Source organism: Dipodomys spectabilis, unplaced genomic scaffold (assembly GCF_019054845.1).
Source record: "Dipodomys spectabilis isolate Male_0828 unplaced genomic scaffold, ASM1905484v1 ptg000785l, whole genome shotgun sequence".
In the NCBI taxonomy this organism is placed as follows: domain Eukaryota; kingdom Metazoa; phylum Chordata; class Mammalia; order Rodentia; family Heteromyidae; genus Dipodomys; species Dipodomys spectabilis.
The window spans coordinates 125595-146229 of NW_024871462.1; the positions used below are offsets into that span (position 1 = coordinate 125595).

The 20635-nt window shown below is 62.1% G+C and overlaps 2 protein-coding genes across 3 annotated transcripts; one reads left to right on the plus strand and one right to left on the minus strand.

The window, feature by feature from the left end:
• Positions 1-1849: 1849 nt before the first annotated feature.
• On the plus strand, positions 1850-10705 carry Itfg2 (integrin alpha FG-GAP repeat containing 2). 2 transcript variants are annotated; one of them, XM_042673268.1, is made up of 12 exons: positions 1850-1996; positions 5420-5515; positions 6308-6349; positions 6477-6648; positions 7458-7597; positions 7826-7974; positions 8059-8156; positions 8251-8304; positions 8404-8495; positions 9095-9212; positions 9874-10047; positions 10127-10705. In XM_042673268.1, the coding sequence occupies exons 1-12, from the start codon at positions 1901-1903 to the stop codon at positions 10228-10230; spliced, it is 1335 nt and encodes a 444-aa protein (XP_042529202.1). In that variant the 5' UTR covers positions 1850-1900; the 3' UTR covers positions 10231-10705. The 2 variants fall into 2 exon arrangements, with proteins under 2 accessions (XP_042529202.1, XP_042529203.1); XM_042673269.1 differs by lacking the exons at positions 5420-5515; positions 6308-6349.
• Positions 10706-11739: 1034 nt separating this feature from the next.
• On the minus strand, positions 11740-17424 carry Nrip2 (nuclear receptor interacting protein 2). Its single transcript, XM_042673262.1, has 4 exons — positions 17230-17424; positions 15156-15314; positions 12429-12481; positions 11740-11825 (listed from the first exon to the last, which is right to left on the minus strand). The coding sequence occupies exons 1-3, from the start codon at positions 17422-17424 to the stop codon at positions 12461-12463; spliced, it is 375 nt and encodes a 124-aa protein (XP_042529196.1). The 3' UTR covers positions 11740-11825; positions 12429-12460.
• Positions 17425-20635: the final 3211 nt, after the last annotated feature.

A 20635-nucleotide genomic window follows, 5' to 3' on the forward strand; every position in this document is an offset into this window, starting at 1 on the left:
AAAGAAAACAGCAGACGAATATTACAGCACAGGGAATCAACTGGAAACCACTTAGGCTCTATGTTTCCAGGTAAACATTTTAAAATAGATTTCTTTGTCCACTCCTTCAACTGGAAAGCGAAGCTTACAGTTAAGAGCCCGGATGCCAGCAAGGAGGTGCTCGGGAGGCTGAGATCTGAGGATCACGGTTTGAAGCCAGCCGGGCAGGAAAGTCCCCAGGAGACTCTTATCTCCCATACCGGAAATGGAGCTGTGGCTCAAAGTGGGAGAGCATTGAGGTGAAGAACTCAGGGACGGTGCCCAGGCCCTGAGTTCAAGTCACATGATCAACAACAACAACAAAATTAAAAGATAATGCACTTAGAGCCCGGTTACCTGTGTCTGGAAAGATCCAGCCAGCCCTACGGTACAGCACTGAAAATAGGAACTGGTAACCATTTCTCCCACTGCCTTCAGACACAGAGATCAGGCCCACCCCTTGTCCACTCTCCCATTACCTATGACTGACAGACCAAGGGTCCAATCAGGTGGGGTTGTAATGACAAGTCTTAAAACCTAAATACCTGTTGAACTCCCACAGGAGTTCTTAGGTAAACCCTCTCAGTGCTGTCACTGATGAGGTGCCCAAGCGGAGGCAGGTCTTTCTCAACAGACAAAGAATCTCAAGGCAGCCATGAGGATAATGATCCCATCCATGCTACTGAGAGAGGGGCGGAGAGGTTCAAGACAGCAGGCTCCAAAATCTTTACCATCTTCCCTTTCAGCCTAAGGAGCTGGGGCAGTACGTGATGGGAGAGTCATGGGAGTTTGGGGATCAAACCACTTTGGGTAGGGAGCCAGTAGCTCCCACCTGTAAGCCAAGCAGCTCGGCGAGTAGGCTGAGATCTGAGGGCTGTGGTTCAAAGCCAGCCCAGAAAGAATTCCGTGACTCTTTAGCTCCAGCTAACCAGCAAAAAGCCGGAAGACCTGTGGCGGACCACCAGCGCTGGCCAAAAATCCAAGGGATGGTGCCTTAGCCCCTGAACTCAGGGGCTAGGACCCCTGTCCCCCCCATACACACACACACGCACACACACACACACCTTTGGCCTGAGTCCCACCTGCAAACCCTGGCTGGAAGTGTGTTTTCCCCCTTGGAAGAGGTAGAAGAGCCGTTAAGTGAAGAAGAAACGACAGGGGCCGTGTGCTAGCTTGGTGAACTCTGCTTTGCGCCGGTGACCTTTGAACTATGCCCCCCCAAGGGCACACAGGGGTCAGATTTCCTATTGACGGATTTACTTTATCATCACACGCACACACGCACGCACATGCACACACGCGCATGCGCACACACGCACATACACGCACATGCGCACGCACACACGCACATGCACACGCACACACGCACATGCACACGCACACACACGCACATGCACCCACACGCACGCACACGCGCGCGCGGCCCCTTCGTCTGTCTCCACCGGATTTTTTCCCCAGTGCAATCCGATGTCACCACTCCGACCATCTCCCGCCATATGGTCGTCCGTCCTCACCACTCTCAGGGGACGGAATGACAGCGAGGGATCTCTGTCGCCAGGGCAACGAAGGAAGGAATCAAGGTCACTAGGGCCAGCCCCACGGAGCCCCGTTGCCTAGGGGACAGGTCAGCCCCCGCCCCCTCCCCGGCTTACCGGCGGGCGTTAGGCTTCTGGAAGAAGTGAGTGGCCTGTTCAACTGTCACTCAAAGGCCGTGCCGGGAGGCGGGGCCAGGGCGCCTCCCCGACGCGGAAGTCCCGCCCCTTCCGAGCCGGGATTGGAGGCGGCGCTGCAGCTTCCGCCCGCACGGCTGTCAGGAAACGGCTTGGGGAGTGGGGGGCGGGGGTGGGGGTCGTGCTTGGCGCCGCTCCCCGGCCCCGCGGCCATGCGGTCGGTGAGCTACGTGCAGCGCGTGGCGCTGGAGTTCAGCGGGAGCCTCTTCCCTCACGCCGTCTGCCTCGGAGACGTCGATAACGACGGGGTGAGTGCATGCGCAGTGGCACGAGAGACGCCCGGCTGGGCGCGGCGCGGGGGCGGAAGGGGTGGGGCCGGAGGCCGGAAGTCGGGGCGAGAGCCGGAGCATGCGCATTAGGGCCGTAATGGCGCCCGCAGGACGCCTGCTCTCTGGACGGCCTCGTCGTCCGCGGTGTCCACGCCGGCTCAGCCCATCCGGAACGCCGGGCGTTTTTCTTTTTGTTTTCAGGGCTAGATCATTGATCCCTGCCTGCCGTTCGCGGGCGGGGTGGGGCTGGTCGGTTCCGTTGGCCACGATTGGAGGAGACGTCCGGTTTAGCCTGGCTACGAACCTCAGTTTACCTTTCAGACCTCCGTTTCACAAAACCAGCTGGAAACAGTAAAACCGCCCTGCCTGCTGATTGCTCCGCTCCCCCGGGGACGTCTCTGGGCCTTTGCTGCTTTCCCATTGGCTCACTGACCTGAGATGGACGGATGGATGGACGGATGGATGGATGGATGGACGGACGGATGGATGGATGGATGGATGGATGGATGGATGGATGGACGGACGGATGGATGGATGGATGGATGGACGGATGGATGGACGGACAGATGGACGGACGGACCGACGGACGGACGGACGGACCGACGGACGGGTGGATGGAGGACGGATGGATGGATGGACGGATGGACGGACGGACGGACGGACGGATGGATGGATGGATGGATGGACGGATGGATGGACGGACGGATGGATGGATGGATGGACGGACGGATGGATGGATGGATGGACGGACGGATGGACGGACCGACGGACGGACGGACGGATGGATGGATGGATGGACGGATGGATGGATGGATGGATGGACGGATGGATGGACGGATGGATGAACGGATGGACGGACGGACCGACGGACGGATGGATGGACCGACGGACGGACGGATGGATGGATGGATGGATGGATGGATGGACGGATGGATGGATGGATGGACGGATGGACGGACGGACGGACGGATGGACCGACGGACGGAAGCACGGATGGACGGACGGATGGATGGATGGATGGATGGATGGATGGATGGACTGACTTCCTGCTGTCTCCAGCATTTGCTCCACCTCTCATCTTGACCTTGGGCTTCTGGGGTTTCCATGAGGTCTGCCCAGGATGGACCTCTGTTGAGTTATCTCCAGCCAGGCGCCGGTAGCTCACGCCTGTCATCCTAGCTACTCAGGATCCTAAGATCTAAGGATTGCGGTTCAAAGCCAGCCTGGGCAGGAAAGGCCGTGAAACTCTTCAATTAACCTCTCAGAAAACCGGAAGTGGCGCTGTGGCTCAAGTGGTAGAGCGCTCACCTTGAGCTGAAGAGCTGAGGGACAGCGCCCAGGCCCAGAGTTCAAGCCCCATGACCGCGACAACAACAACAAAAAGCTCAAGTGGTAGAGTGCTAGCCTTCAGCAAAAGAAGCACAGGAACAGCACCCAGGCTCTGAGTTCAAGACCCAGGACTGGCAAGAAAAAAAAAAGAATGGGGTCTATGCTGTACCTGTGAACACTTTTTCAAAAAGTGAAAGTAAATCAGCCAAGCACTCTACCACTAAGCTAACATCTCCAGCGCTCTCCTGGAGGGGGAGATTGTCTCTGTGTGCCAAGGATGCCCTTGAACTCTCTCCTGCCTCAGTCTCCCTGGTGCTGGGATTACAGGTGGGAAACACCATGCCTGGCTCCTACGCTCACTTTATAGATGAAAAAAGTGTAGTCAGAGCCAGGTTAGTTGCACTTGAACCTGTGTTGTATGTAGCCTCTCTCTTGGGCGTTTGAGACATCTTCCCAGCTGATGATAATTCCGAAGCCTCTGCCAAGGCAGGCTTGATACACATTAACTGGCTGTATTTTTCTATGATCTAATATTCTCAGAAACTCCTGCTGCCACTGAAAAATAAATCCAAGAGTTGAGTCAGTGTTAGCAAATCCCAATCTACTTCTCATTTTTCTTTACTGCTTTTTAGGGGTCCTGAAGAGCTGGGACTGCAGGTGTGAGTCACTGTACTTTTTTTTCTTTCTTGTCAGTCATGGGGTTTGAACTCAGGGCCAGGGCATTGTCCCTGAACTCTTTTTGCTCAAAACTAGTGCTCTATCACTTCCAGCCACAGCGCTACTTCCAGTTTTCTGGTGGTTCATTGAAGACAAGAGTCTCACAGGGACTTTCCTTCCCTGGGCTGGGTTCAAGCCGAGATTCTTAGATCTCAGCCTCTTGACGATGACTAGGATGTCAAGTGTGAGCCACCAGTGTCCTGCTGAACCTGTCTTCTTTACTGTTCATCTCTGTTTCCTTCAACGTAAATCTCCTGAGAATCTAATTGCAGTTCTCAGTTTGAGAGAGGGAGGAAGTATAGTCTATATTTCAAGAGAGCATCAGGAAGCTGTTTTTAGAACTAGAGTTCGGAGGGGCTGGGCAGGTGGCTCAGTGGTAGAGCGCTTGCCTTGCATGCATGAGGCCCAGGGTTCGATTCCTCAGCACCACATGAGCGAAAAGAAAAAAGCCGGAAGTGGCACTGTGGCTCTAGTGGTAGAGTGCTAGCCTTGAGCTGAAGAGCTGAGGGACAGCGCCCAAGCCCAGAGTTCAGGCCCCACAACCAGACCAAAAAAAAAAAAGAACTAGAGTTTGGGGTTACCTGGTTGCCAGGGTTAACCCCTGAAAGGGCAGTTCCCCTGGTAGCAGTGATGGAGAAGGGCTCTGCTCGGTGCAGGGAGCCCGTCTGAGAGCCAGGCCACCACATGGGGGCACCAGAGGCCCAGGCTGACATGCAACATGTCATGAAGAGGACCTTCAGAGCCCCTGTGTCCTGTGCGTGCATGCGTGTGTGTGCGTGTGTGCGTGTGTCTCCCTCCCCTCTCCCCCCCCCACTAGGCTCTATTGGCTTGCAGCTGCCCTGATTAAATGTATATGAGATCCCACTTTCAAGCCTTTCAAAGGTCAAAATCTTAAACTGTTTTAAGACCATGTTCCATTTTTAGTGGACAAGCAGAAGTCACGCATGTGGGCAGAGAGTCTGTCAGCCAAGACTGTAGAACAGTCTGGAATGAAGCATGGATTGTGTATAGCTTCCATGCCTCTAACCCCTCCTACCCCCCAGCACGCATGCATGCATGCACGCACATACACACAGAAGTGGAAATACACTCTGGTCAGCTATAGCTCTGTGTGTGTGTGTGTGTGTGTGTGTGTGTGTGTGTGTGTGTGTGTCCCTCTGGAATGAACTGGGCCTGGTGCGCGCCACAGAATCGATGCTGCGGTCACACCCCCGCCCAGCCTGAAGAGATCTTTCGTGATGTCGGCGAAGATGCAGATGCCAAGCTCACCACTTCCCGGAGTCAGGCTGAGCTCACGAGACCGCGCCGTGGCTCGGCGTGAGCCGCGTCCCCATGCGCGCCTCTCTCCATTTCCAGTTGAATGAGCTGGTCGTGGGCGACACCAACGGGAAGCTGTCTGTGTATAAGAACGATGACGGCCGGCCGTGGCTCATCTGCGCATGCCAGGGGATGGTCAGTGTTCTCTCCCTGAGCCTGAGGCCTGGGACAGGGCTTGCGGCGTGCGTGGAAGTACGCAGTGCAACCCGAGTCCCCAGCTGCTCAGCCCAGCCACTGCTTCCGGTCCCAGGCCTTGCTCACCTGCCCTTCCCCCCCCCCCCCCCAGCCCCGTTTGGGCCCCACTTCAAGGATGGGGCATCTTTTACGGGGTCCTTGGGGACGTGGACGCTGCTCAAGGCTGGCTGGTCTTCTAAGGAGCGGTCACGCATTGGTTAACACCAGTGGTATGTTCTAGAAAACCGTTGTTGGGCTGCCCTGGCAGTGTGCCAGACTCACATCTTATTTTGCCAATCCTGGGGCTTGAACTCAGGGCCTGGACCACTGTCCCTGAGCTTCTTTTGCTCAAGACTGGCTCTCTACCCCTTGAGCCACAGCGCCACTTCCGCCTTCTTCTGTGGTAGTGGTTACTGAGGAATCCAACCCAGGGCGTCGTGCATGCTAGGCGAGCACTCTACCACTGAGCCACCTGCCCAGCCCAGACAAAGATTATTAACATAGGTTAGTAGTGCAAGTTTTCAGTGGCTGGTAGTAATGGACGGCTCATAGCTGTCATTCTAGCCGCTCAGGAGGCCGCCATCTGCAGGCCGTGGTTCCAAGCCCCCCCAGGCAGGAAAGTCCATGAAACTCATCTGCAATTCATAAGGAAGGAAGCCACAAGCCCGCCTGCAGTCCCTTCCCGCTGCACAGGGGTCAGGGCAGGCTGGACTGCCCCGTGCCTCCCTCCCTGAGCCCCTCTTTCCCTTGCAGTTGACTTGCGTTGGGGTTGGAGACGTGTGTAATAAAGGGAAGGTAAGATCTTAGGCGGTGGCATTCCCAGGCCTGCCCTCCATCTACATCCGGGCCTCTGCCCTATCACCCTGCACCCTGGCCTCCCCTCCCCCCACCAGCCCATCTCCCCCGCACCTCCCTCTCCCAGAACCTGGTGGTGGCGGTGAGCGCCGAAGGCTGGTTCCACTTGTTTGACCTGACGCCCTCCAGGGCCTTGGATGGCTCAGGACACCACGAAGCCCTGGCCGGGGAGGAGCAGCGTCCCATCTTCAAGCAGCACATCCCGGCCAACACCAAGGCCATGCTGGTCAGCGACATCGGTGGGCAAGGGTGCTCGGCCAGCTGCTGCGGGGCGGGCGGGAGTTGGCGGGTGCTAGGACAGATCCACCGGGGTCAGGGTCGCTGCCGTTTGTGTGTTCGGCGCAGAGCTGCTGAGCTCCCCGCCTGCCAGGCACGGTTGTGGGCACTGGCATCACAGCCAGGAGTAAAACAGATGGAGCTTGCTATGCAGCCCGGGCGGCCCCCAAACTTGCACCCCTCTGCTGCAGGATCCTGGGTGCACCATCATGCCCAGCTTAATTTTTAATTTTTGTGTCACTTGTGGGTCTTGAACTCTGGGCCTGGGCGCTGTCCCTCAGCTCTTCAGCTCAAGGCAGGCGCTCTACCACTAGAGCCACAGCACCACTTCCGGTTTTCTGGTGGTTTCTGGGAGATGAGAGTCTCAGGGACTTTTCTGCCCAAGCTGGCTTTGAACTACAGTCCTCAGATCTCAGCCTCCTGAGTCGCTGGGATGACAGGTGTGAGCTACGGGTGCCTGGCGTAGCTTTGTTTACAATACAGTCGTGACCTTAGCAAAAGGACGAAGCAGTATAAATTTTATAGTGAAGCTAACTAGTGTGGCAAGGGGTATAGCTCAGCAGCAGAGCTCTAGGCTCAATCTCCATACTGGAAAAGCATAAAATACATAAACTGAGCGCGAGGTGAGCACAAGGCCCGGGCGGGGGCAGCGGCTGCCGGCATGGAGGTGGCCATGACGCCGTTGGGGAGGCCGCAGAGGGGAGGCCTGGGGGAGGGGGGCCGCGTGGGGGGCTCCACGCCCACCGAGGTGGGTCGGATCCCATGCCCGCAGATGGGGATGGACGCTGCGAGCTCGTGGTGGGGTACACGGACCGCGTGGTGCGGGCCTTCCGCTGGGAGGAGCTGGCCGAGGGCAGCGAGCACCCGACCGGCCAGCTGGTGTCCCTCAAGAAGTGGATGCTGGAAGGCCAGGTGAGAGGTGGAGTCTGGGGACCCCAGTGCGGGGCTCACTCCCGGGAGGGTGCAGGTGGAGGTCTGGTGGCAGGAGCAGCAGGGCGTGGGTCAGGCTGGGGGGGGTCCCTGCTGCCCCCCACCCCCCAGCAGATGCTGATCATCTGCGTGGCGTTGCTGGTCAGCCCGAACCCTAGTACCTCCCTCCAGCTCTGAACCCAATGGGGGGGGTGCTGCTCCCCGGGGCAGGTGGACAGTCTGTCTGTGACCGTGGGGCCCCTGGGTGTGCCGGAGCTAATGGTGTCCCAGCCGGGCTGTGCCTACGCGGTTCTGCTCTGCACCTGGCGCCGGGACTCAGGGGTGCCCCCCACCTCCGAGGGCGCCGCGGAGGGCAGCAGGTAAGGCCAGGCGTGCGGCCGGGGCGGGGGCGGGGAGACCCCGCCCGGAGGCCGGCTCATCAACCCACCCCCTTCCACCCCCAGGGACACCCCCGCTCCCCGGGACGTGGAGACCCACCAGACGTCCGGCCGGATCCACAACAAGAACGTGTCCACGCACCTCATCGGCAACATCAAGCAGGGTGAGCGCCGGGAGGGGCTGGCCACTTGCCGCTCCCGCCCCCAGCCCGCCACCACAGCCTGCTCACAAGTCCCTGTGCTCTGTCACACCGCCAGGTCACAACCCCGAGCGCGGTGGCTCTGGCCTCTTCGCCCTGTGCACGCTGGACGGTGAGCAGGGCTGGGCTGGGCTGCGCCCTCCCTCTGCCAGTGGGCTCTGCCCCCGGCCTGGACCCCCCACACACACACCCCTCCTGCCTCTCCCTGCAGGAACCCTGAAGCTGATGGAGGAGGCTGACAAGCTGCTGTGGTCCGTGCAGGTGGATCACCAGCTGTTCGCCCTGGAGAAGCTGGATGTCACGGTGAGCGGGGCCCGGGGAGCCCTGCCCCGAGCACTTGGTCTTCTCTGGGGGAGGGGCTACTTCCAGCCGGCCTCTGAATGAATGATGCTGCTTAGCTTGATCTGTTCTCCGCCAAGCTTCTGGAACCCTCTCCATCATACCTGCCAACTGGGCAGCAGCTCCAGAGATAAGAAGTTACCTCAGGGGGCTTGGGCCCTGCCTTGGTCCCCTTCTAGCCAAGTGTGGCCAACAGACTGCTTCTGCAAGATCGTTTTGTGGTTGTCTTTGTTTTTAGATAGATAGGGGTAGATAGAGCTGAGGGACAGCACCCAGGCTGGCGCTCTACCACTTGGGCCACTTCCAGTTTTCTGGTGGTTCATTGAAGATCAGAGTCTCACGGACTTTCCTGCCCGAGCTGGCTTTGAACCGCGATCCTCAGCCGAGCAGCTAGGATGACAGGCGTGAGCCACCAGCGCCTGGCTATGTATCTCTGAGATAGAATTTTGCACTCTAGCCCGTGCTGGCCTAGAACTTGGAAACCTCGTGCCAGTGCTGTTTCGCCAGGCACGCCCGTCAGGTCAGCTCACGCTGCTTTGCATGCTTTCCCCTGACTTTTGCAGGGCAATGGGTGTGAGGAGGTGGTGGCGTGTGCGTGGGACGGACAGACGTACATCATCGACCACAACCGCGCTGTCGTCCGCTTCCAAGTCGACGAGAATGTCCGGGCCTTCTGTGCAGGTGCGGAGCGACCCGGCCCTCTCTCCTGCCCTGCCACCCCGTCCTTTCCAACGAGAGAAGGAAACACTTGAACAGGGACAGGGGAGATGGCTCAGGCGGGAGATGGCTTGCCTAGCAAGCACAGAGCCCTGGGTTCAAATCCTGCTACCAGAACAAAAGGAGGGATGAATTCCTTTTTTTTTGGGGGGGGGGGGGGGGCGGGTACGAATCGGTCATGAGGCTTGAACTCAGGGCCTGGGCGCTGTCCCTCAGCTCTTCAGCTCAAGGCGAGCGCTCTACCACTTGAGCCACAACTCCACTTCCGGTTTTCTGGTGGTTCATGGGAGATCAGAGTTTCACGGACTTTCCTGCCCAGGCTGACTTAGAACCGCGATCCTCAGATCTCAGCCTCCTGAGTCGCTGGGATGACAGGCGGGAGCCAGTGGCGTTCATCTGGGCGCTGTTCTAGCTAGTGTTTCCCGTGGCTTCCCCATGTCGGGCATGAGCTGGGTATTTTGGCATTTCTCTGCTTTGGTTGGCTACCCGGCCTCCGTGGGAGGCTCAGACCCCTGGCTGTGGCGGTGGTCTGTCTGTCTGTCTGTCTGTCTGTCCTGGGTGGTCTGTCCCCTTGCCCTTCCACCAGCGGGTGACGCTTGCCCTTTGTGGTCCTCCCCTCCCCCAGGCCTGTACGCCTGCAAAGAGGGTGGCAACAGCCCCTGCCTGGTGTACGTCACCTTCAACCAGAAGATCTACGTGTACTGGGAGGTGCGGCTGGAGCGCATGGAGTCCACCAGCCTGCTCAAGCTGCTCGAGGCCGAGCCCGAGTACCGCAGCCTGCTGCGGGAGCTGGACGTGGGTGAGTCCCACCCCCTCCCCACAGCCTGGCCAGCCGCCGGGGGCTCCAAACACCTCTTACCAACCCCGTTGGCCCTCAGATCCCGATGACCTCCCTGCAGTCCGCAGCCTGCTCCACCGGACACTCTACCACCCGGACCAGCCTCTGCCCTGCGCCCCGACCGGCCCCCAGGACGCCACCTAGCCGGGCTCAGCGAGCCCGCCGCCCATCCTACCCCAAGTCCTTGCCAGCCCTGGCAGGATGGAGGTGGACATGGCGGGGGTGCGGGAATGAGCTGGTGGCAGGGCCCCGCCCACCACGTGACCACGAGCCCCGCCCCCCTCCCTATGTGAGCCAGCAGGCCACAGGTCTTTCGCCTGGCCCAGCCCCACGCTGGGAGGGGGCGGGGCTTCAGACCCAGGGTGACAGCAGAGACAGCAAAGGGCACACTTAGCACCGCCCTCCAGAGCTTGGCTTCCGGTCCTGGCACCAGTAACCCTTGCAGGGGTGGAGACGCGGGGCTCTGGCTCCGGCATCTTTCAGGACATTTACAGTCTCATCCTCCCTGTGCCCCGACCAGCCTCGGGGCAGTTTGTCCAGTTGCTCCTCAGGACTTTTCTGTTTGTTTTTGATGCCAACCTTGAGGCTTGAACTCAGAGCTGGCCCTGAGCTTTTATGCTCAAGGCTGATGCTCTACCACTTGAGCCACAGCTCCGCTTCTGGCTTTTTGCTAGTCCATTGGAAACCAGAGTTATGGACTTTCCTGCCCAGGCTGGCTTCAAACCTCTATCCTCAGCTCTCCGGCTCCTGAGTAGCGAGGCTGACACGGGAGCCCCTGGTGTCTGGCATGGCTTCTCCCCATCCCTCCACTGGGGCCTGAGCCACGCCCCAGCCCTGCCACCGCCTCGCTCCGTGTCCCGCTCACTCGCCTGCCCCCGAGATGACAAGATGAGGAGCCGGGTCTAGTGCAAGCTAGACAGTGCAGGCCTGAGGTCCGGATCACCCCACAGCCAAGTCCTGGCCACCCACCCCTGCTGCCCCCGCTCAGCTCGCTGTCAGCCTGGGCACCCAGAGCTCTAGCTGGCGGGTTGGAGCCAGGAGTTTTGAAATAAAAAGTGGAAAGAACGAAGTGTCAGGTAGCGCTGCCCCCCTGGTATCACCCTATCCTAGCCGTGTCCACCATGCTGCCCCTGGCCAGGTAGGTCAGCCTGGAGAAGTGCCCACCGGCTTCCTCTTCGCCCTGAGCACAGGGACTGGGGGGGGGGGGGGGCGCGGTGGAGCAAGCCCAGGGTAGAACGAGGGGCAACTGCCTGCATTGACCCCTTCATGTGGCAAGTACCCACGCAGCCCACCCAGCAGAGGAGTGGGGAGGACCAGAGACCAGTCCCGCCTAGAGAAGCAGGCGTTTATTCGGTGGAGAGGCGGTGGGAGGCCTGCTTTGGGCCCCGAGGGGGGCGGCTGTCTGTCAGAAGCAGCAGGAGAGATGGCAAAGGAGCAGAGGTCCTGTGCAGGGTGCAGCATACACAGCATCCTGGGAGGAGGGGGAGAGCCGGGGTTCCAGGCCGGTCAGGGGCCGTTGTGAGGAGGCGGGGGCGGGGGTTCCAGGCCGGTCAGGGGCGATCCTGGGGAGGAGGGCGGGGGGAGGGTCCCAGGCCGGTCAGGGGCCGTTGTGGGGAGGAGGGGGGCGTGGGGGGTCCCAGGCCGGTCAGGGGTGGTCGTGGCTCTTGGTCGGAAGGGCAGCTCCGTGGAGGGAGCGAGGGGGCGCCCCGCAGCACCCCGCGCTCCAGGTCAGTGCAGCACTGCGGTGGGGGCGGGGACGCGCCGTCAGCGGCGCCCCGGACCCCGGCCCCGGACCCCCAGCCAGCCCCGGCCCCGGACCCCCAGCCCGCCCCGGCCCCGGCCCCCCAGCCCGCCCCGGACCCCCAGCCCGCCCCGGCCCCGGACCCCCAGCCCGCCCCGGCCCCCCAGCCCGCCCCGGCCCCGGACCCCCAGCCCGCCCCGGCCCCGGACCCCCAGCCCGCCCCGGCCCCCCAGCCCGCCCCGGACCCCCAGCCCGCCCCGGACCCCCAGCCCGCCCCGGATCCCCAGCCCGTCCCGGCCCCGGCCCCCCAGCCCGCCCCGGACCCCCAGCCCGTCCCGGCCCCGGCCCCCCAGCCCGCCCCGGACCCCCAGCCCGCCCCGGACCCCCAGCCCGCCCCGGCTCCGGCCCCCCAGCCCGCCCCGGCCCCGGCCCCCAGCCCGCCCCGGACCCCCAGCCCGTCCCGGCCCCGGCCCCCCAGCCCGCCCCGGACCCCCAGCCCGCCCCGGCTCCGGCCCCCCAGCCCGCCCCGGCCCCGGCCCCCAGCCCGCCCCGGACCCCCAGCCCGCCCCGGCCCCCAGCCCGCCCCGGCCCCGCTCCTCACCTTGAGGGGAAGCAGGGTTCGCAGCCCCAGGCTCAACTCGGGGCGCTCCATGTCTGCGGAACGGTGGGGAAACAGGCTGCGGCCCGGTGGCCCCCACCCCGCCGCCCCCAGCGCCCTCCCGGCCCCGCCCCCGCAGCCCGGCCCCGCCCCCTCCAGGCCCCGCCCCATCCTCCCGGCCCCGCCCCATCCTCCAGGCCCCGCCCCATCCTCCCAGGCCCCGCCCCATCCTCCCGGCCCTGCCCCATCCCTCCAGGCCCCGCCCTATCCTCCCGGCCCCGCCCCATCCTCCCGGCCCCGCCCCATCCTCCAGGCCCCGCCCCATCCTCCAGGCCCCGCCCCATCCCTCCAGGCCCCTCCCCATCCAGGAGCCGGTGCGGGGAGAGGCCGCGGGTGGTGCTGATGGGGTGGGAAATGGGGTGCCCCGGGGTCCGGGGGTTCCCCTGCCCGGGCTCCGGCCCCGCCAGCCTTGCGGACGCACATTCACCCACCACCCGCGCCTCGCAGGATAGGGCTGGGATGCGAACGGTCCCTGAGGAGGGGGCGTGGTCAGCGAGCCCCCCCAGGACAGGGGCGGGGTCAGCGAGCCCCCCAGGACAGGGGCGGGGTCAGCGAGCCCCCCAGGACAGGGGCGGGGTCAGCGAGCCCCCCCAGGACAGGGGCGGGGTCAGCGATCCCCCCCAGGGCAGGGGCGGGGTCAGCGAGCCCCCCAGGACAGGGGCGGGGTCAGCGAGCCCCCCCAGGACAGGGGCGTGGTCAGCGATCCCCCCCAGGACAGGGGCGGGGTCAGCGATCCCCCCCAGGACAGGGGCGGGGTCAGCGATCCCCCCCAGAGGACAGGGGCGGGGTCAGCGATCCCCCCCAGAGGACAGGGGCGGGGTCAGTGAGCCCCCCCCCAGGACAGGGGCGGGGTCAGTGAGCCCCCCCCCCCAGAAGACAGGGGCGGGGTCAGCGAGCCCCCCTCCCCAGGACAGGGGTGGAGTCAGCGAGCTCCCTCCCCCCCAGGACAGGGGCGGGGTCAGCGAGCCTGGGGACAGGGGCGGGGTCAGCGAGCCTGGGGACAGCACGTTTGCTTTCTCAAAGGTGGCTGATGAGACTCAGCCTCAGTCGCAGCCACTGAGGAGGGCGGGAGCTGGGCGGGAGCTGCGGGGAGCTGGGGGGGTGGGGGGGAGCTGGGGGGAGCTGGGGGGAGCTGGGGGGGAGCGGGGCGGGGGGGGGGGTGGGGGGGGGAGCTGGGGGGGAGCTGGGGGGAGAGCTGGGGGGAGCTGGGGGGGGAGCTGGGGGGAGCTGGGGGGGAGCGGGGCGGGGGGGGGAGCTGGGGGGGGAGCTGGGGGGAGAGCTGGGGGGAGCTGGGGGGAGCTGGGGGGAGCTGGGGGGGGAGCTGGGGGGAGCAGGGGGGGAGCTGGGGGGGAGCTGGGGGGAGCTGCTGTGGGGGAGCTGGGGGGGGAGCTGGGGGGAGCTGGGGGGAGCTGGGCGGGGAGCTGGGGGGAGCTGGGCAGGGAGCTGGGGGGAGCTGGGGGGAGCTGGGGGGAGCTGGGGGGGGGAGCTGGGGGGAGCTGGGGGGAGCTGGGGGGGAGCTGGGGGGGGAGCTGGGGGGAGCTGGGGGGGGAGCTGGGGGGAGCTGGGCGGGGAGCTGGGGGGAGCTGGGGGGAGCTGGGGGGAGCGGGGAGGTGGGGGGGAGCTGGGGGGAGCTGGGGGGAGCGGGGGGGTGGGGGGGAGCTGGGGGGAGCTGGGGGGAGCTGCTGTGGGGGAGCTGGGGGGAGCTGGGCAGGGAGCTGGGGGGAGCTGGGGGGAGCTGCTGTGGGGGAGCTGGGGGGGAGCTGGGCAGGGAGCTGGGGGGAGCTGGGGGGAGCTGCTGTGGGGGAGCTGTGGGGGAGCTGGGGGGAGCTGGGGGGGCCGTGAGACTCTTCACTTAACCACCAAGAAGAAACAGCCACAGCCACTCGTGGAGCCGTGGCGGAACTGGCTCAGGTGGCGATCAGCCTGGAGCAAGAGACTCAGAGACAGCACCAGGCCCTGAGTGCAAGCCCCGGGACTGCGCACACATGCACATGCACACGCTCACACACACACACGCTCACACACACTCACATGCTCACACACACGCACACACGCTCACACACACATGCTCACACTCACAAATGGGGTCTCCTGTGAATGCCCTTTACCCATGCTGTTGGGTGGGGGGCGTGTAGTTTCTCGTGCTAGAACAGCCCAGTGCCCGCGGGGACCCGGGGGTGGAGCTCAGGAAGCGTGGGCTCCAGGCCCCTTGGGAAGGGCGAGCCGGGGAGTGCATTTCACACATGCACACACCTTCCAGAGGCGCGTGCATGTGTGTAACATGGCAATGTACATGCATGTTGTGTGATACTTTTTTTTTTTTTTGGTGCCAGTCCTGGAGCGTGAACTCAGGGCCTGCGCGCTGTCCCTGAGCTTCTTTGGCTCAAGGCTGGCGCTCTACCACTTGAGCCACAGCACCACTTCCGGCTTTTTCTGTGTCTGTGGTGCTGAGGAATCGAACCCAGAGCTTCATGCATGCCAGGCGAGCGCTCCCGGGCAGGGGGTTGTGGAGTGATGGGCAGTTGAGACAGGGAGGAAAGTGCCCAGTCCCCAGCTCTGGTCCAGGTCAGGGAGGAGCCCCCCCCCCGCCCCCAGGACCCCCGGCCAGCAGGTGGGGTGCGCCGGCTCAGGCAGGCCCCTCCATGAACGGCGTGTCCGGAGGCCTCTCACCGTGCAGCTCACCAGCAGGGCGGGCGTCTCTGTCCCTCCAGGCTTCTTGCTGGCTTCTTGGCCCTGGGTCTCGGTCATGGCCTGCCCCGGAGGGGACGCCCCCGGAAGCGCGCTCTGGAGCCCCTCCACCAGACGTCTCTGAAGCACACAGTGTGGCTGCTGCCTCGCAAAATGGAGTGGGGGGGGAGGGGGGGGAGCGGTGAATGCAGGAGAGCGTCCCCGCCCCCGCCCCCCAGGCCTGGGCCTCAGCAGCTGCCAGCCAGGGGTCCCCAAAGCCAGAGGTGTAGAGCAGAGTGACAAACTCCCCTCCCCCCGCCCCAGGCTCAACTCACACCCTTGGACAAGCATGGTGGTGCACGCCTGTCATCCCAGCTACTCAGGAGGCTGAGGTCTGAGGATCAAAGTGTGAGGCCAGCCCAGGCAGGAAAGTCTTTAATGAACCACCAAAAAGCCGAAAGTAGAGGTAGCTGAGTTCAAACCCCAGTACTTTGGAAAAGGGGTGGGGGGGAGAGGGGGCGAGGAGGAGAGGGGGAGAGGGGACAAAGGGGAGAGGGGGAGAGAGAATGGGCCTGGGCACTGTCCTTGAGTTTTTTTCATTCAAGGCGGGCGCTCTACCACGTGAGCCACAGCGCCACTTCCGGTTTTCTGGTGGTTTATTGGAGATCAGAGCCACAAACTTTCCTGCCCGGGCTGGCTTTGAACCACGACCCTTCAGCCCGTCTCCCGGAGGCAGGGACTTGTATGACTTGTGTTTATTTTAGGTGTGATTGGTGCCGCGCTGGCCTGCTCTGGGATACACACACACACACTCACACACACTCACACACACACAGGCCTCTCCCGCTGGGAGCCTTGATTCCTTTCTATGCCCTTGGCCTTGCTCCCAGAAACAAGCTGCCAGCTGTGGGCAAAGGGTCGTGAACTCTGGGCCAGCGGGGGGGGGGGGGGGAGGACAGGCCCTGCGTCCCCACCTCCTCCCCTCTTTCCCACGGTGGCCGCACCCTTGGCGCGGAGGTGGTCTGTCTGCGGTGTCTCAGCTCTCAAAGCCGGGTATCTGGGACAGGGGTGTCCCGGGGGTGCCTAGGAGGCCAGGCACGAAGCCCAGAGCGGCTCTTCAAAAGACTGCAGCTAAGCCAGGGGCCGGTGCGCATGCCTGCCATCCCAGCGACTCGGGAGGCTGAGATCGGAGGATCATGGTCCAAAGCCAGCCCCGGCAGGAAAAGTCCATGAGACTCTGATCTCCCATGAACCACCAGAAAACCAGAAGTGGTGCTGTGGCTCAAGGGGTAGAGCGCCCGCCTTGAGCTGAAGAGCTCAGGGCCAGCGCCCAGGCCCTGAATTCAAGATCCACAATTGGAGAGCTCAAGGCCCTGAGTTCAAGCCCCAGTACCAACACACAGAAAGAGAAAGGAAGGAAAGAAGGAAGGAAGGAAGGAAGGAAGGAAGGAAGGAAGGAAGGAAGGAAGAGAAGGAAGGAAGGAAGGAAGGAAGGAAGGAAGGAAGGAAGGAAGGAAGAGAAGGAAGGAAGGAAGGAAGGAAGAGAAGGAAGGAAGGAAGGAAGGAAGGAAGGAAGGAAGAGAAGGAAGGAAGGAAGGAAGGAAGGAAGGGGGGAGAGGAAGGAGGGGGAGGGAGACAAAAGCAACTTGCTTGAGAGCTCAGATTAGGTGGCAAGCAAGGTAGCCCCCAAAATCTCAGGACAGTCCCCCAACTGATGCAAAGGCCTTAGGGGGTCCCAGTCTCTGACCCCTTACCCTCTCCCACCCCGCATGGTGCAGCAGGGGGCTAGAAGGAATGGAACTTTCCATGCGGGAGGGGCGAGGGCCGAGGGCCGCTTTGCCGTGGAAAGCCACCATTTGAGACCTGGCAAGAGTACCAAGTCTCCATCTTCACAGTGGCCCGTCCTCCAGCCCCCCCCCCCAGCCCGCACCCCACTTCCTGGCCTGCAGTGATGGTCCTCAAGTTTCCTGGGCCTCCTGCACCCCGTTCTGTGCTCAGATAAGCCTCAGGGTGTCAGAGGAACTCTGGCATGGCCCCCCTCCCCGAGGGCTCAGGGCGGGTCGGGGTGCAGCCTCACCAGGTCTTTGGAGGTGCCCATCCTTCGGAGGGGGTCCAGGGGGAGGAAGTCGGCCGAGTCCTTGTGCAGGAAGCGTGTGGCTTGCTTGAGGCGCCGCTGCTGGAGCAGCTGCCCGGGGTCCCCCGTCCCGGGGGGCTCCCGTCCCGGGGGGCCGGCGCCTCCGTCGCCCCCCTGGGCCTCCCGCCAGGCGCTCATGCCCTCCGGGTGGGGCGGGTTGGGGGCCTTGGACAGGACGGGGGACGGTCCTCACGACCACGGCCTCCGATCCCTGTCCCCAGACTGTCCCTGGCTCTCCTCCGGGCGGGAGGCGGAGGAAAGTTCCAGAGATGGCAGCGGAAGAGGGGGGCCAGCCCCGGGGGACAGAGAAGGCGGGCCCTGCGGGCCTTTGGCTGCCCGCTACCATCTAACCGGTTCTGGGGTGCTGGGCGCGGCGGCGGCGGGGGGCGGGTGTGATGGTCAATGGCACCAGGCAGGAATCGGAAGAGCGCACCTCTGTGGGGGGCTGACGTGGGGGACCACCTGTCTGCTCCACGCTCAAGTGTCCCCTCTGTAGGCAAGTCTTGGGGTGCCGGCCAGTTTCGGGGTTCATCGGGACACAGGATCAGCATGAGGGGGTCCTAACACCCCCCACCCCGCTGTCTTCCGTTGCCCACCAGAGGCCTGGCCTCGCTTCTGCCTGCTCCCTGTCCTCTGTCTTCTCCCAGACTGCGAGGAGAAAGGAGAATGTTCTAGTAATACGGACTGCTGAGATCTTGGAGGAATCAAACCCAGGGCTTCAGGTACGCTAAGCAAACACTCCACCGCGGAGCCACCTTCCCAGCCCTCTGGCCCTCATTTTGACTTAGGTTAAAGGATCCAAAACAGCAGGTCTGGTGGCTCACACCTGTCTTCCCAGCTTCTCGGGAGGCTCAGATCTGAGGATCGCAGTTCAAAGCCAGCCTGGGTGGGAAAGTCCATGATCCCCAACAAACCACCAGAAAACCAGAAGTGGGGCTGTGGCTCAAATGGTAGGGCACCAGCCTTGAAGAAAAGAGCTCAGAGACAGCCACCCAAGCACACACTTTGAAAACAATGCTTATTCAATGTCAGTTATGTTATTGCCTGTGGATAAAGTTTGGGATCCGATGGATTAAAATAGAATATATTGCATAATTAATTCCGCTTGCCTCTTTTTGCTCTTGGTTACGTGGCAACATTTTAATTTTTATTTTTTTTAATGAAGTGCTTAGGGTGGAATTCAGGGCCTCCAACAGCCCCAACAACACTCAGTGGTGGGGCTTGAACTCCCGGCCTGGGTGCTGTCCCTCAGCTCTTCAGCTCAAGGCAACTCTCTACCACTTTGAGCCCCAACTCCACTTCTGGTTTTCTGGCGGTTCATGGGAGATCAGTCTCACGGACTTTCCTACCCAGGCTGGCTTTGAACTGAGATCCTCAGATCTCAGCCTCTTGAGCAGCTAGGATGACAGGCGAGAGCCACCGGCACCTGGCACCAAAGATTAATTTGCATATATGGCCAAATTCTATTTCAGTTCGGCAGTACCACTTTAAACAGATTCCAGGGCGTATTCCTCCGACTTGCTATAATGGATCCCATTATCTCTCAGTATTTTTCTGTGCTGTTGGGATTTGAACTCAGGACTTCACACCTGCTCGGCAGGTGCTTTACCATCTTTAGCCATGCCTCCAGTGGCATTGTTTTATTGGTTATTTTCAAGGTAGTGACTTATTTCTGGGCTTGCCTGGACTGCGATCCGCCTATTTGTGCTTCTCTGTATCCCCGGGTACATGCCAACCCAAGCAGCCATTGGTCCAAATAGGGTTAGGGGCAGGGGGTGGAGAGGGAGATGGGTTGAACTTTTATGCCAGGGCTGGCCTTGAACTCTTGATCTCCACTTCCCCACGAGCCAGGATGAGAAGGTTGAGCCACCCAGCCCTGCCAGGAAGTTCTTTATACCTCATCTAAATCTGAGTGACTTTCTCTGCTGGCAGGCTGGGGGGAGGGGGATGGATGAGAACATCTCTGGCCCAGAGAAATCACACACTCAAGGCCTCCACTTAGAAGGAAATTCCCAGGCTGGTCTTCACACTGAGCTATTCAGGGCTGAACCAAGGGCTCTCCCCTCCCCTCCCCCCCCTCCTTCCTCCCCCCCCCCCCCCACAGCAGCAAGCTGAGGGTTAACAGAGCCAGCAGTTGGTTCTATTTCCAGCCATCATCTCCCCTGGGCCCTGTCAGATCTGCCCAAGACATGAAAGACCTTGTTTGCACAATTCTCCTGTCCAGAATTCTCAGACACCCGTGCTAAGGTTGAATTTTTGTTTGTTTTTTTTGGATCTGGTCATGGGGCCTGAACTCTGGGCCTGGGCGCTGTCCCTCAGCTCTTCAGCTCAAGGCTAGCGCTCTACCACTGGAGCCACAGCGCCACTTCCGGCTTTTTTCTTTTTGCTTATGTGGTGCTGAGGAATCGAACCCAGGGCCTCGAGCATGCAAGGCAAGTGCTCTACCACTGAGTCACCTTCCCAGCCCCTCTTTTTCTAAACAATACTAGGGTTTGAACTCAGGGCCTCGAGCAAAACCTCCAGCCTCTTTTCCTGCACACCTCCCCCTCCCCCGCCGTTTCCTCATCCCTGGGCCCCCTCACCCCTTCCTGCTCCCTCTGCTTTCTTCCACCCAGCCTTGGGCCCCCCCCCCACCTTCCCCGGAGTGCACCAAGAAAGACACAGAACAATAAAGTTGTGGTAGCGTCTCCAAGAGTTAGGGCTACAGAGATGGCTGGAGGCCGGGAGGCCCACCGAGGCTGCTCGCCTGAAGCTGGGGCTCTTCAGCCCCATGGGGGCCCGGGGTGGAGGATCCTGTGGAAGGAGCCGTGGCTCAGGGCTCTGGAGCCTGGGGGCTGGGTGGACGCAGCACTCTGCTCTCATTCGAGGCTCCAGCACCTTCCCAGGCTTCAGTATCATTTGAGGTTCCGGTACCACCTGTAGAGACTCCAGTATCATCTGAGGCTCCAGTACTGTCCCAGGCTCCAGCGCCATCCAAGGCTCCAGCACCATCCAAGGCTTCAGCGCTATCCGAGACTCCAGCGCCATCACCCAAGGCTCCAGCACCATCCGAGACTCCAGCGCCATCCTCCAAGGCTCCAGCCTCATCCGAGGCTCCAGCGCCATCACCCAAGGCTCCAGCGCCACCTGAGGCTCCAGAGCCATCATCCAAGGCTCCAGCGCCATACGAGGCTCCAGAGCCATCATCCAAGGCTCCAGCGCCATCTGGGGCTCCAGAGCCATCATCCAAGGCTCCAGCACCATCCAGGGCTCCAGCACCATCATCCAAGGCTCCAGCATTATCAGAGACTCCAGCACCATCATTGATGGCTTCAGTAACGTCCGAGGCTCCAGTGCCATCTGAGGCTCC